Here is a 15,007-nt window from a genome sequence, read left to right on the forward strand (position 1 = left end):
CAACTAAATCACTACTTCGAAATATATTCTCAAATTACAATGTCCTATGCACCTTTCCAACACCAAGATATAATCATCAACTCCACCTAGTGGTTAAATTGTTTGCTTGTCAAGCCAAAGACCTGGGTTTCGATTCTCCACATGGGTACAATGTGTGAAGTCTATTTCTGGTGTCCCTTGCTGTGATATTGCTCAAAGTGGTGAAAACATCCTCATTCCTCGTCCATCCTCAATAGTAAAAATAGAAAACAAACATCTGACGTATATATTTAATAACATCTTTCCAAATGACATTGAACTCACATACACAAACACCATGCCACCTGACTAAATCACACGTCATTACACCGTATATCTATAAACCGAAGGACCTTCCTGTGGAGGTTTATTATAAACTTTAAGAGCCTTAGGCTGCTTGATCTTACGACCATTATAACCAGTTTTCCGATGCCACAATCCACTCTTAGGTCGAATCCCGAACCATCTGGCCCGTCCGGCTGAACCAATGATCTTTTTGTCGTTATCCACGTTGGACACCCGGCCAATGGTAGCCATGCAGTCTGCAGCTACTGCTACTTCTCGCTTGGACGGAAGTCGCAACACACACTGATCGCCGAGTTTGCGGACAATTTGAGCACTGGTGCCTGCTGCCCGGGCAAATATACCTCCCTGTCCTGGAAATATCTCCAAGTTGTGGACCAGGGTTCCTATGGGGAGAGCTCCAATTGGATGAGCATCGCCTTCTTGACCTCGCACTGCAAGAATAACAGATATCTATATGATCCTGAAAGTCTATCAGTCACTGTATAACACATAGTGATCAGGGGGGGTAGCCCATTTTGTTCTAGGGAGGTGGGGTGTGTGTGTGTGTTAGCAATTATGTACACATTTACTAGTGGAAGTGTCATTGATTTTGTACATGAACAAGCAGGGGGGAGGGGGTTCCACTTACTTTGAACATACATTATAGGATGGGGGTGGGTGGGTGGTTAATTCACATTGTACTTGCTTCTCCATAAAAAGCATCATCACCCCTTCCTAGCCATAAATTATGAATGGTCCCTAAAGATAGACGAGTTACAATCTTGACATTTGGTTAAATAAAAAGCTCGACCTCCAACAGCAGCAAAATTCAGATATTTTGAAAACTTTTTTAATAATAGTATCCTCCTTTAACACACAGGATTTGATGTAAGTAGGGAAAAAATAGACACTCATACACACAGTAATTAGAACTCAAACCTAATTAATGTAATAATGTAAATTGTAAAAAAAGGTTTAGAAAACAGGGAAAGGAATCAATCCCTATGTATACCTGTATTGGACAGCTCTCTTACATACCCACTATTACACTAGATTTACAAAAGCGTTCAGAGATTTAACATGTGCTTTCCTGCACAATGCATATTTCACACACTGGTTTTCAGACTGACTGGAAGTCCTTTATAAATACAAATTGCTCCTATAAATACAAATTGATCCTATAAATGTCGCACCTGTGGCTGGTTTCATTGTTCTCACCAGCTATTTTGGTCAATTTGCCGGATGTTTTGATGATGTCCCCTGGCTGCATGTTCTGGGAGGCAAGGATGTAGCGCTTCTTGTTGCCTCCAGCAACGACCGCAATATCCGCAGAGCGACAGGGGTCATACAGCACTTCCATCACCTGTTCTTCCACTGGGGGTCCGTCTTTGGGGCCAACACGCTTGAAGTCCACCATTCGGTATCTCTGCCTGGCACCTCCACCAACTCGGCGATTGGTGATTCTCCCTGTGAATCACACACACACAAACAATGCTGAACAGTGAACTGACCCACTTTTCCTAGCTTCTCACAGTTTGAGAAATAGTGAGTGAGTATGGTTTTACGCCGCTTTTAGCAATATTTCAGCAATATCACAGTGGGGGGACACCAGAAACAGGCTTTACACATTGTGCCCATGTGGGGATTCGAACCCAGGTCTTTGGCGTGACAAGCGAACGCTTTAACCACCAGGCTACCCCACCGCCCAAGAGAAATAAGCTTGGAGTGAGTGAGTATGGTTTTATGCCGCTTTTAGCAATATTCCAGCAATATCACGGTTGGGGACACCAGAAAAAGGCTTCACACATTGTGCCCATGTGGGGATTCGAACCCAGGTCTTCAGCATGACGAGCCAACGCTTTAACCACCAGGCTACCCCACCGCCCTAGAGAAATAAGCTTGGAGGACAGGAGTAAGTGAGTTGTGCTTAACTCCACTTTGAACAGTATCTCAGCAATAATGTGGTGTGTCAGCTTAGTCTGGGAAGAGACCCTGAAGTCATACAGGTCACAGATGATTCCCAGTGGGTATGGCACTGACTCACCTATAATGATACTCTGGGTAAAGAGCATGGAATGAAAACCCACAATCTTAGAATTCACACAGGGCAGTGACAACTCTGCACAGTGATGTTTGGTTTGTTGTTTAACGCCACACTTAGCAATATTCCACCTATACGGCAGCGGTCTGTAAATAATCAAGTCTGGACCAGACAATCCAGTGATCAACTGCATGAGCATCGATCTATTCATTTGGGATACGGTGACATGTGTTAACCAAGTCAGTGAGCCTGACCATTCGATCCTGTTAGTCATCTCTTACGACAAGCATGGATTGCTGAAGACCAATTCTAACCCATCTTCATGGGTATCTGCACAGTGAACTGAAACACATTAGAGGACTCGACCACCCGTACCTCGAGCTGAGATTAAGATGCAAGAGCAAACATATCTTTAGCAGTTATGGCTGAAAGCACAGGATGCCCACTTCCATAACTATATAAATGGATATAAACTGCTGGCTAGCTGTTCTCGAAAAGTTCGTAGCCCTAAGAACTTCTTAAGCCCATTCTTAACACATTGGCTACGATCATAGTTAAGAATTCTTAGGGCTACGAACGTCTCGAGAATAAGGGTCCTAGTGCTGCATATTTATGTCACGTCACCATGACAAAACTTGATACTGTATACCTTGATTTCACTGACATTCATATACCTCAATTTCATATTCATGTCAAACATTCTATGTAGGTTGTTCTCACCACTTGAATCACGGCCTCCAGACTTGGTTAAAGGCAATGGTTTCAATGTGTACTTATTGAGGTCGATGCCTTGATTGATAAACTTCATCTTGCCATTTAAACTGGTGCTGGTGGTGATATTCCTGCAAATAAAATAACACTGAGTCACAAGCTGACACTTAATCTCCAGGACCTATACAGATGTGGTACAGGATAAAATAGGAATCACTACATGGAAAGAAATGAACATGTATGAACAAGGAATTCATGTACAATGGAGTGAGCAAGTTTGGTTTTACACTGCTTTTAGCAATATTCCAACAATTTCACGGTGGGGACACCAGAAATGGGCTTCACACATTGTACCCATGTGGGGAATCGAACCCAGGTCTTCACCACAGCGAGCAAGTGCTTTAACCACTAGGCTACCCCACCGTCTTACATACAATGGAAGCTTACATACCAGAATGAAATGTGAAGCTCTACTGTCACACAAAAGTAGCTACCAGCCACCCTTTGACATCGTGGGTCAGGAAAATGTGAGATCTTATGCCCCATGTGTAAGATGACCTTCCTTCAAACCCCTCTAATTCTCGGTATGAAAAACTCACCTTTTATGCTTTGATATACGTGATACAATAAACTAATACATTTACACTCTAAATTACTTCATACAGCAATATTGAATTATGTTCACAATAAGTAAAATATTAAACAGAAATCAGCCATGACCCTGGAATCTATTCACCAGTAAAAAATAAAAATATTGTTTCATAACATTGAAATGTTTGTGCCATGTTTATTAACGGTATTATTCCATGATCCAAATTGATTCTATGTTCTGTGAGTGAGAGAGTTTGGTTTTATGCCGCTTTTAGCAATATTCCAGCAATATCACGGTGGGGGGACACAAAAAATGAGCTTCACACCAATGTGGGGAATTGAACCCATGTCTTCGGCGTGATGAGCGAACACTTTAACCACTTGGCTACCCCACTGCCCACCCTGGGTTCAGACTATTCCTACCTCACACCAGCAGCTGTGGGAGACATCCTCAACATGGAGGACAGCATGGAGGACAGACATGCCACAGATCGGCCCACCTCCCTTGCCGCTGCCATTGTGATGAGTAGTCTAGGGTGCTCACGTACTGTGTATCTGAAAATAATTACAACATATTAGTCTTATCCTATATCGGTGTATGTTCTGACTTGCTGACGTGGAATCAGAATTGAATGTTATTTTTTCAATAACTGCAAGAGAGCAACAGGATTGAAAAGGGATGTTTCCATGGTGACCTGAAATAAGCGAGAATTGTTACACCCCTGTGGGTAAGAAACAAATGTGAGATAAGTGGTATCAATAATATATGTGAGATCGAAATCCCACTCTGTGATCGGGTCAGATTATGACAGGACTATTTCAAGTGATTATTTAGTTGTGCATTGCTCAAACTCACTTACGTACGATACACCACTGTGGATGTGAAACCCATGTAAAAAATTGGTATTGCACCTACATGCGAGATGGAATTTCAAGTCCGAGTCTTATTAAAGTCTTGGATAATTGACAGCTTTGACGGAAACGTGTGTGGAGGGTCACCCTAGGTATGAGTAGTGACTAGTTGCCCGAATAACGTCTCAAATGACCATAATATATATTATGTATTAATACGCCACTTTGACAAGAGGAGACAAGATATATGTCGACTGGATGTTGTAGCAGGTTGATTTATGGGTGTGTGAGAAACAGATTACTGCCCTTGTGCCTGTCGGACAGCATTTATCTTACAACTTGTTGTTCTGAATATATCTACAGTCACGTCTCAATGGGTCGAATCGCTAGGGACCAAGTAATAATTTCGCCTTATCCATGTATTCGAGACATAGGTATGTCTTTGAGGGTAGAAAAAAAGATGATCCAGTCCTAATTCCTCCGCCTAAGCATTTGTTTATCTAATGATTTCCAAATCACTATTAGGGGCACCTTATCAGTTCCAGTCTGATTAGCACAGACAGTGATTTCCGTAATTGAACTCACCCGTCAATGGCGGAAAGGTGTGAGCCGCGCTGGTTTGTTAATTGGATCAGTTTGCTACACCAATCAACTTCTCATTGGCTGACTTCGGCTTATGTATACAAGATTGCTGTTGTTTGAATCTCATGGGACCAACTTTCCTTTTCGAGTCATCGTGTGTATTTATGAGACGAATTCGTGTAACCGGTATTCAAATGATGACAACTATAACAGGGAATGGTCGGGACCGACAGGTATTTCGAGTTATGCATAATATTCGAGACACCGGCATTCGACTCATCGAGATTTGACTGTATCTCACTTTGGGCATTTTGAAAAGACTTGTGTGATAAATGGTATCTGACAGATACTTAAGCAGTTATCTCTGTTTACACATGATACAAGCTGTAGGATTTATCTCAGCACAAAAAATTCATTTTTATAAAGTGGGGAGATGAAACAGGTTTAATATCACATACAACACTAATTCAATGGACAATCTTTGTCAAATTGTCTTCCCTTCACTAATCTGCTGGGAGGGTTGATCCAGACGGCCAACCTTGAACTGATACCGCATCGCGGTGGGCGAACTGGCTAAAGCGCCAGGCTAGTGATCCAGCGAGCTTGATATGACGGGATCGTGTCCACCTGCGACCGGGTGTAAAAACCTTGAGTCAAGTTTGTGTGCAGACTCTTTCAGTGTTGTCACAACCCCTAGTGTACAGTACACAACCCTGTGCACTTAAAAGAACCCACGAATCTGTTGGTATATGACCAGATGGTGGCCACATGAATACGTGCAAACACCCAGTTGCAGGTACAGCAACGAGCAGTAAACTTGGATAAAGTACAGTGACTATGTGTCCCAGTCCACCCAGCTGTAATTGGGTACCTCATAAGGATGGCAATGCCACAATAACTCGGTGGCCTAGTGGCTGCAAAAGTTGAATGCTCCCCGGGGAGTTGAGATTGACAATACAATGGGCCATTGAGATTGACATCCAGTGAACGAGGGAAAAACAAAGCGCCTTTGAGCAGCTGAGCTGGATATCAGCGCTATACAAATGGGGCGGTGGGGTAGCCTAGTGGTTAAGGCGTTTATTTATCACGCCGAAGACCCGGGTTCAATTCACCACATGGGAACAATGTGTGAAGCCCATTTCTGGTGTCCCCGTCTGTGATCTTGCTGCAAAAATGTTAAAAGCAGCATAAAATTAAACTCACCCACTAACGATAAATTAAGGATAGATCCAGGATAGAAATGAAATTTTTCCGAAGGGTAACAAAGGGCACCAGACAGAATTTAGGTGTGAATTTGTAAAAATAAGTTTGCCCATACCTTTAATGATCCAATTAAACTTAAAACATCACAACAATTTTGTCATTTTAATTTTTTGTTTTGTTTTTGTTTAACAGTAAACATCATGTAAACCTGTACACTGGAGAGCTGGAGTTCCTGAACACTATAACGACTGCAAGAATAGTTCAGCTTCGTTTGTCCTGGACCCATAAACAAACCTACAGACTATGTTATCATCGAAAACATGTTTTCCTGTTTTGTGAAATGGAATTCAAAATAGCCACACCTATGTTCAGCTGTGAGATAGAGTGTCACTGACAGACAGTTTGATAGGGTGCAAAAATAGATTTTCAACAATTTGAGTTAATTTACTTCTGTTTTAGGAAGATATGTATCACAACTTCGTAACAAATAGCTCAATATATTAACACATGTGATGGCTCATATCACTAAGGCCAAATAAAAAAAATGTCGTGGTTTCGATTACACCTCTTTAAAATTTAGGGTAGGTAGGTAGGTAGAATTATTTTTTTTAAAACATATTTTTAGAAGTAAAGTACAAACTTAAATAACACATTTATCAATGTGTAATTGTTTTTTCAATCAAGCTTGCAGCCATTATATCGACTTTCTCTATCAGAATGACCGATGTCTGTCGGTGCGGGGAAAAAACAATGGTATCTGAAAGCTTATTTTATTCATTCCGTCTAAAAAAGTAGGGTCGGCACCAGAATTCAAGGGTCGGTCAGGTAATCGGAACCACAACATTTTTTTTTAGGCCTAACTGATAGAAATATCTTCCCAGTGACACAGTGGTAAATCTTTTCATTCATACTATGACTGGTATGTATATTGCAACTGATTAGATGATAGATGCAAGGTTGATTCCCATGGGATTATTTTTCAAATATATTATCAGAATTTAAAAGCAATCAGATGCAAAGGCGGATCCAGGAATTTTCAAAGGGTGGGTGGGGTGTTTGAACCCCCTGAATCCCCCCTTGTATCTGCCAATTAGATGTAGGAGGAATAACTAACTTAAAGGTAAATTTAATATCAGCTGTTAAATTCTGCATGTTATTTCTTCTCTAGTTACTTGAAAAGGTACATATATGATGTTTAATAGCAATAAACCCTTGTAAAAAAATGCCTATGTTCTCCAGGTTTCTAAGATGTATTTCACAGTTTATTTCATTGAAAAGAGTGGTTATGTCTGGTAGATTTGAATGCTGCAATAGTTAAGGACTTGAAACAACACAAAAGCTGATAAATAAGCGAGTTTGCTTCATTTCATCAATGTGATGTTACCCAACATGGACAATACCTCGTTGTTTCCTGATGAAGGAAAGTTCATGACAATATACCGTTTGAAAATAAACATACAACTGTATGAATGATACCTCCTTGTTTATTGTATAGTGCGACATTTCGATGTAGATTCTTACACCGTTATCAAGCTAAAACTTCTAGAATGCTGATCAAACAATTAGAATGCCAATCAAAAAAGTAATATACTGTTTTTCATGATGTTTTCCTCGTTATCTCCTCGTGTGTCAGTAGACAGTAGATTACAGACAACGAGAATTAAGTTTAAGTCTTAATAGTAATGGTATTTTGACATTACTCAAACAGTATACAATTGTCACAAAACATAAAAGACTATGCCAGAAACATGATCAAGGGAAGACATCACAGTTAATCTGCTGGCTGTTGTGTAACAGTAGTATCGCTGAAGGAGTCGTCGGCACGGACAATACAGATATGTACCCCAGGTACTAGCCAAAATCTGAATACAGATTACAGAAACGTATGTTAGCACAGGTCCAATCCACACTCTACCATTTTCTTGATCATGGAACTGTTATACTGTTATTTTAGATGCATTTGATTGCGTTATATAAGAAACAAGCATACACAGTAACAAATATTTCATGATGCACAATATCACGCTCAATCAGTTGAATGGGTATAACTACCTGCAGTTTCAGTTTTGGGTTGTGGAAGAATATGGACTCGTCCTCTGTTTGGGGTACAGATATAGTGGTGTGACGATTCATCGATACAGTGAATCGATTCAAAGTTTTACATTGTCGAATATCCCAATACGATACTTCAAATGGGCCACGATACATCGATGTTTAATTTTGAATATTGCCGAATCGCGATATCTGTCGATAGAAAAGACTTACTTTTGTTTGATGACTAAATACATGTATATGCTTACATATTTTCCCTTCATAAGTAAACGTTTTCTTGGAAATTCTTGCGTCAAGAACTGTGTCAGACATAGCGTTCGCATGATATTAACATTCACAAAGTCTGTGAATAAACTTAATTATCCCGTTTCCAAATGAGCATTGAAAGAACACTGGCGGAATTTGATGAAATACTTTAAAATGGTTTTGTTTTGATCTTAAGGTGTATTATAGTTAGTATTGTGATACCTTTTGTATCTCCACCCTTACATCGGGATTTGTGAGGTGAGGTGAGGTGAAATTGAGTTTTACGTCGTGCTTGAGAATATTTCGCTCATATGATGACGTGCATGCGTGTGTATGTGCGGCTGCTTGTACTAGCCCAGACTGAAGCTGGTTTTATAGTGCTACTGCTAGCCCACTGAGATACCATACCGCAGTGAAGCATGAATACCCTATTCAGACACATTATACTGACTCCGAGCCAACCAGTCCTTGTTGTACCCATTAATACCGAGCACCAGGCAGGGACCAACAAGTACCATATTTTAAAGTCTTTTGGTATGACGCGGTCGGGGATCGAACCCACGACCTTCCGCTCTCGGGGCGGACCTCTAACTACTACACCACACATCTCAGTAGTACCTGTGTGGACAACGGCGGAATTTGTATCGTATCGCAGCTTCAGTGCACAATACTTTGGCAATATATTGTCGTGACTAAAATTTTAGCAATGTGATGTATCGTATCGCAGGTTGTATGCCAATACCTGCACAAGTACAGAAACATGTTCGGGGTACACATCTCAGTAGTATCTGTGTGGACAACGACCCCTTCAGCAGTAGTGTCAAGGATACTGTCGATCACTTAACATAACACAGACATGTTGGAGGGAAATGAATACCTGATCTTTAGAAATATCTGCATGTATTATTTGACAACTAAATCATGCAGAGATCAGTCAGTTTACTTAATAGACTGAAAAATCTATAATCTGTTGAGAATCGAGCACCACATTGCACAAAATGCTAACAGGATAAGTAATTGCATGTACAGGCAAGTCCTGCCATATATAAGCCTACAGACATAAGGTATTTGATGAAATGTGCTCTCCTCACCTCCACCTTGCTTCAGAAGGACGCCGCCATCTTTGAGATGGGACAGGGGCCATAGCAAATGTATAAATGCTATGGGGAACACGAATTAGTGTTTTGTGAAAATGACCGAATCCTAAAAAAGTATGCTATTTTTGTATCAAATTATGTGCTACACATTATTACATTGTATGTATTAAGCATGTGATTAAGCGACAGTGGTGTGTTAAATATTTAGTGAAAATAGATGCTCCCTGAAACCGGAAGTTATACCAACGTGCTTGGATCGTGGCTATATCAGGCGAATCCTCTTCATATTTTAAATTGTCACATCATGGCATCTGCATTAGAGAGCTATGTTAATAGTATCCTTTGTACTTTTATTAATGCCGCTGTGGTTATGATGCTGATGAAGAATCACCAGTCATAGTTCATTATCATACTACAGATGTTTCAGTCCTCCAGTTTTCGCTCAATGAATATTTGAAAATCTTATCATCACCACATAGTTCCTGATTGTATACGTGTCTCTAACAGTCACTAAGCAGTAAGAAATGATGATATTTGTTCCATTTTTTTCCCATGCAACTAAAGGTTTCAGTAGAAACATGTTGAAGTTACACGTAATTTGTTTATATTCGTCTTCATAATCGTGTTGAGCCTGCTCGTTTTGAACTAGTAAAGAAATGGACCTTTAATCATACGTATACATTTTAGTCCTTTATTGTGTAATTGTTTCTTGTGTACATTAATGAATGACAAATTTGTGGTTATTTCCTTGACAACCTTTCTCAGAAACAGTATCTGTGGTGACAGCTGATGGTCGAATCATTGTGGTAAGAATCTTTCAGTTAGTCACAGGCTACCTGCCCAGTCCATAGTACATGTAGTAGCATGGCCTAAAGAGGACAAATGTGACCTTTACATAGAGTTTTCAGAATTCGTCAGATCACTTCATATTTTGTGTAAACTGTTCACAAAAATAACCCATATGATTTGAGTTGCTTGCTTACAAATATGTATGAAAATGTGGTAAGAGTTCTTCCCATTCCCCCATCCCAAATAATATTTATATATTGATATATACTAAAATTATCAACAAAACCTAAGACAACAATTACTAGCGAACTCACAAAAATAACTAAAAACCCAAACATTAATTATAGGATCGAACTGTTACCTCTGTTAATCTACAGAATAAAGAAATGGGGGAACGGAAGGAACTCTTTCCGAAAATATATCATATGGAAAAGTATAATAACATTCTAGATCAAGAAGTATAATTATCCTATGTTGTCAATTCAGCTTACGGATGTCTTTGTCATCACATATTTTTATTTACTTATCAAATACGGGCATCACATGTACATAAACTCTACTGCAGTGAATATTGCGTAAAAGTGCTAAATCTCATTTATTTGCCATTGTATCACTGTTGTGAGCATATGTTACATGTGGCACATATGGATAGATACTAGTTCGAAGTCCCCTGAACCATGAGCAGAGAGTATTTTTGAGCAGAGAAATGCTGACTCATTTGTTTAAAAGTGTTCAGTTTTCTGGACCAAACATTTTAAATATGTCCTTCATAACCATAGTAAGCAAATGGCATCATTTGAGTAGATACTTGAAAATACTAGGACCCCGATGATGTTTTAATTGCTCTATCTCAAAAGATTTTATAAGTATTCTCTTGCTTCATGAGGGAACTGGAGATTCAGTGCCTAGACATATAATCTGCCATGTCCATTTATTGATTGATGACTCAGACATGTCAAAGATGACAAATAACACTTTGAATTTCATCTTAACCATAGCGGTTAGTTTTCTTTTGATAATCACACATCACTTGGTTATCTACAAGATAAGATCCATACTATCTGTTACCATGGTTACATTCTGTGGCGCGTTATTTGAATACAGATCTATATTCTGGGTTCATCTATCCATACAGGGAACTCTTAAAGGTTTTGACCAGACTATCAACCTGATCCTAGACGAGAGTCACGAGCGTGTGTTCAGCATGTCACAAGGGATGGAACAGGTAGTCCTTGGCCTCTACATCGTCAGGGGAGATAATGTGTAAGTTGCTCAAATTTGACTCAAAACAGTTCCAGGTTTGCTGTACAGTTGTGTAAAATATGCAAGTTAGAGCAACATTAGTCAACAGATATGGAAGTTCTTGAGTGGATAGTGCAGGAAAACAATTAAAAAACATGTTAGCCATTTCACTGTTTTTGCTTGAGCTCTACTGAAGAGACAGTACCGCCTCCGTGGTGTAGTGGTTAGAGCTCTACTGAAGAGACAGTACCGCCTCCGTGGTGTAGTGGTTAGAGCTCTACTGAAGAGACTGTACCGCCTCCGTGGTGTAGTGGTTAGAGCTCTACTGAAGAGACAGTACCGCCTCCGTGGTGTAGTGGAAGAGACAGTACCGCCTCCGTGGTGTAGGTTAGAGCTCTACTGAAGAGACTGTACCGCCTCCGTGGTGTAGTGGTTAGAGCTCTACTGAAGAGACTGTACCGCCTCCGTGGTGTAGTGGTTAGAGCTCTACTGAAGAGACAGTACCGCCTCCGTGGTGTAGTGGTTAGAGCTCTACTGAAGAGACAGTACCGCCTCCGTGGTGTAGTGGTTAAAGCTCTACTGAAGAGACAGTACCGCCTCCGTGGTGTAGTGGTTAGAGCTCTACTGAAGAGACAGTACCGCCTCCGTGGTGTAGTGGTTAGAGCGTCCGCCCAAAAGACGTTAAAATATGGTACTTGTTGGTCCCTGTCTGGCTCTCGGCATTAATGCGTACAACAAGGACTGGTCGGCTCGGAGTCAGTATAATGGGTCTGAGTGGGATATTCATGCTTCACTGCGGCATGGTATCTCAGTGGGCTAGCACTATAAAACCAGCTTCAGTCTGGGCTAGTACAAGCAGCCGCACATACACATACACACACACATGCACATCGTCATATGAGTGAAATATTCTCAAGCACGACGTTAAACCCAATATTCACCTCACCTCACTGAAGAGACAAATGCACAGGAATGATTTCTTGTAACTTAGACTTGTGTATCATTGTGTGTGTGTCTAGAACATGTGACAGACTTCACACCATATGAACAGATACCAGTTTCCTGAAACAACATTTTAAACAGAACTATTTGTAAATAAATTGGAACCGAGGCTGTTAACATATTTTCTAAGCTCAGTGTTAACTACAGGTACCCAATATGAAAGCAGAGCTACAGATAACTTTCTGGGTCATTGAGTTATGTACTCGCTTGTGTTCATCTCAATTGGGTATCCAAATTTTCTTTTGAGTAACCAATTATATTGTACCCACCTTATTCAAACTCAATTGGGTATTTTGCCATTTTTCATTAATTGTAAAAAATATAATGAAGTTTAAATGTTGGTTTATGTGTTTGTTATTTACATTTGATCTATAATATGAAAACGATAAGAAAGACTGCAAGTTGTCAAGTTTATGTGCTGAAATAGAACCTCTCAATATACCTTAGTTATTTTATCTATTTTTTTGTGTGTACGATGTAAGATCAAATTTATTGCGTTTTTACAAAACTTCAAGTGTGCAATAGGCTTTATAGGAATTGAGTTATCGCATATAAATATTTGCGTAATTTACGCAGATACGTACCGGTAGCTTATCTGTACCTCTGATGAAAGATAATGTGAATACTCAACAGGAAATGATGTGTTGTCCCGCATGTATCTTCTCCATAGCTAAAGATATTTCGCATACATAGACAACTGTTTTTAATATTTTTAAACTTATTTTTCTAATATTTTTGGCATGTTCATGTATTAAGTGTGTGTACAATTTTGCATACTGACAGTACTGTCTTTCAGAGCTGTGATTGGTGAAATAGATGATGACACAGACTCTGCTATGGACTTCAACAACATCAAAGCTGAGCCCCTTAACTCTGTGGTTCACTGACCAGTGGAGCAGGAACCTGTGTTTACGTTAGCCAATTGGTGGACATCAGACTCAGTCCACAGCATGTACTGAATGAACAATTTGGCCTTGTTCTGCAGACTGTGATTCCCACTGTCACATGCTGAACATTACTACTGAGTCTCAGCTGAAACCTCCAGACAAGAGGCAATGTTGCATCAGCAAGAGCTGAATAATGAAAGTGGAACTTGTTTAAGATGATACTTGAGGACAACACTTTTTTAGATGAAATAGTGATTAGCAAAATTTTACCATTTATGTGAAAACTGTCTACTTCTCTGTAACATGGTTACTATGAAATAGATAATGTTTGATCTGTTATTAAATTACGATTCTATGTAAATAAAAGTGAGGAAATGTTTTAAAGATCTACATTCAATGTCATAAGTTGTCATGTTGACCTCACTTTGAAAGGGATCGGATGCAGTGCTTGAAATCTTTTTAAAATTCTCACTGGCCAGATGATCCTTGACCTGTTGCCAAACTGGATCAGTAATCAGAAATATCGGGCCAGGGAATCTGTATGGCTTTGTATGATGGGCATATGTAATTAGTTTCACTTGGTCCCTTTGAAGCACTGGTCTGTGCAGAGTTGTGTCTGTTAGGCAAGGCAGTGATTCGAATCTCAGACTCGGTGTGATGATTTTTGTAGATTTTCTGTAAAATGCCTAAGACCAGCATTTATGCATCATGATTTTATCCCCATCAAGCTGACAAATTGAATGGGAACCACTGTTGAAAACGGTGATAAGTCCAACTTTCTATTTTGTGAATCCAGGTGAGTGAGTATGGTTTTACGCCGCTTTTAGCAATATTCCAGCAATATCAAGGCGGGTAGCACCAGAAATGGGCTTCACACAATGTACTTCAGTTTGACAAGCGAACGCTTTAACCTCTAGGCTACCCTTCTGCCTTGAAACCAGAGGTATCAATACAGACAGGTGTTCCACTTACAAAGAAGACACCTCATTGTGTCTGGTGCCTATCACTTGATATTTTGTGAACATACAACTTGGCAGATTTACATGGAACTTTGGGTGGTGGAGGTTTGTCAAAGGATTTTGTTGTACCTGAAGTTTATGTTTCAAATTTTCATGACTCCCCATCCCCCTTCCAATACAAATACCATTTTCTCTTGAAGAACCTCTATCATCCACATAAAATATATTTTGTCTTTAAAATACACCTTAAGGCCAGACCAATTTTATTTCTTGTTTTACAGATTTTTGTCCTCAGAAAACCTAAAGGCAGGAGGGAAAAAATAAAAAAATTAAAATCACCAGTCAAAGTAATATTCCTTTAAAATACTACAAGTATTTTATTTTTGGCACTTTATGAATGTTTTGGGGGGTAAGTTTACATTTTTGGACAATAACATCATGAGGATTTTA

The 15,007-nt window shown here is 39.7% G+C and overlaps 2 protein-coding genes across 2 annotated transcripts; one reads left to right on the top strand and one right to left on the bottom strand.

Annotated features, from left to right (window-relative positions):
• Positions 1 to 255: 255 nt before the first annotated feature.
• Positions 256 to 9,712, bottom strand: LOC124286380 (39S ribosomal protein L2, mitochondrial-like). The gene is made up of 5 exons (XM_046722742.1): positions 9,673 to 9,712; positions 4,070 to 4,201; positions 3,065 to 3,186; positions 1,522 to 1,770; positions 256 to 755 (listed from the first exon to the last, which is right to left on the bottom strand). Exons 2-5 carry the CDS (start codon positions 4,162 to 4,164, stop codon positions 343 to 345), a joined length of 879 nt encoding a protein of 292 aa, XP_046578698.1. The 5' UTR covers positions 4,165 to 4,201; positions 9,673 to 9,712; the 3' UTR covers positions 256 to 342.
• Positions 9,713 to 9,910: 198 nt separating this feature from the next.
• LOC124286381 (U6 snRNA-associated Sm-like protein LSm8) lies at positions 9,911 to 13,977 on the top strand. The gene is made up of 4 exons (XM_046722743.1): positions 9,911 to 10,013; positions 10,444 to 10,484; positions 11,603 to 11,730; positions 13,508 to 13,977. The coding sequence occupies exons 1-4, from the start codon at positions 9,983 to 9,985 to the stop codon at positions 13,596 to 13,598; spliced, it is 291 nt and encodes a 96-aa protein (XP_046578699.1). The 5' UTR covers positions 9,911 to 9,982; the 3' UTR covers positions 13,599 to 13,977.
• Positions 13,978 to 15,007: the final 1,030 nt, after the last annotated feature.

Source organism: Haliotis rubra, unplaced genomic scaffold (assembly GCF_003918875.1).
Source record: "Haliotis rubra isolate DU_JTF1 unplaced genomic scaffold, ASM391887v1 Scf381, whole genome shotgun sequence".
NCBI classification, from domain to species: domain Eukaryota; kingdom Metazoa; phylum Mollusca; class Gastropoda; order Lepetellida; family Haliotidae; genus Haliotis; species Haliotis rubra.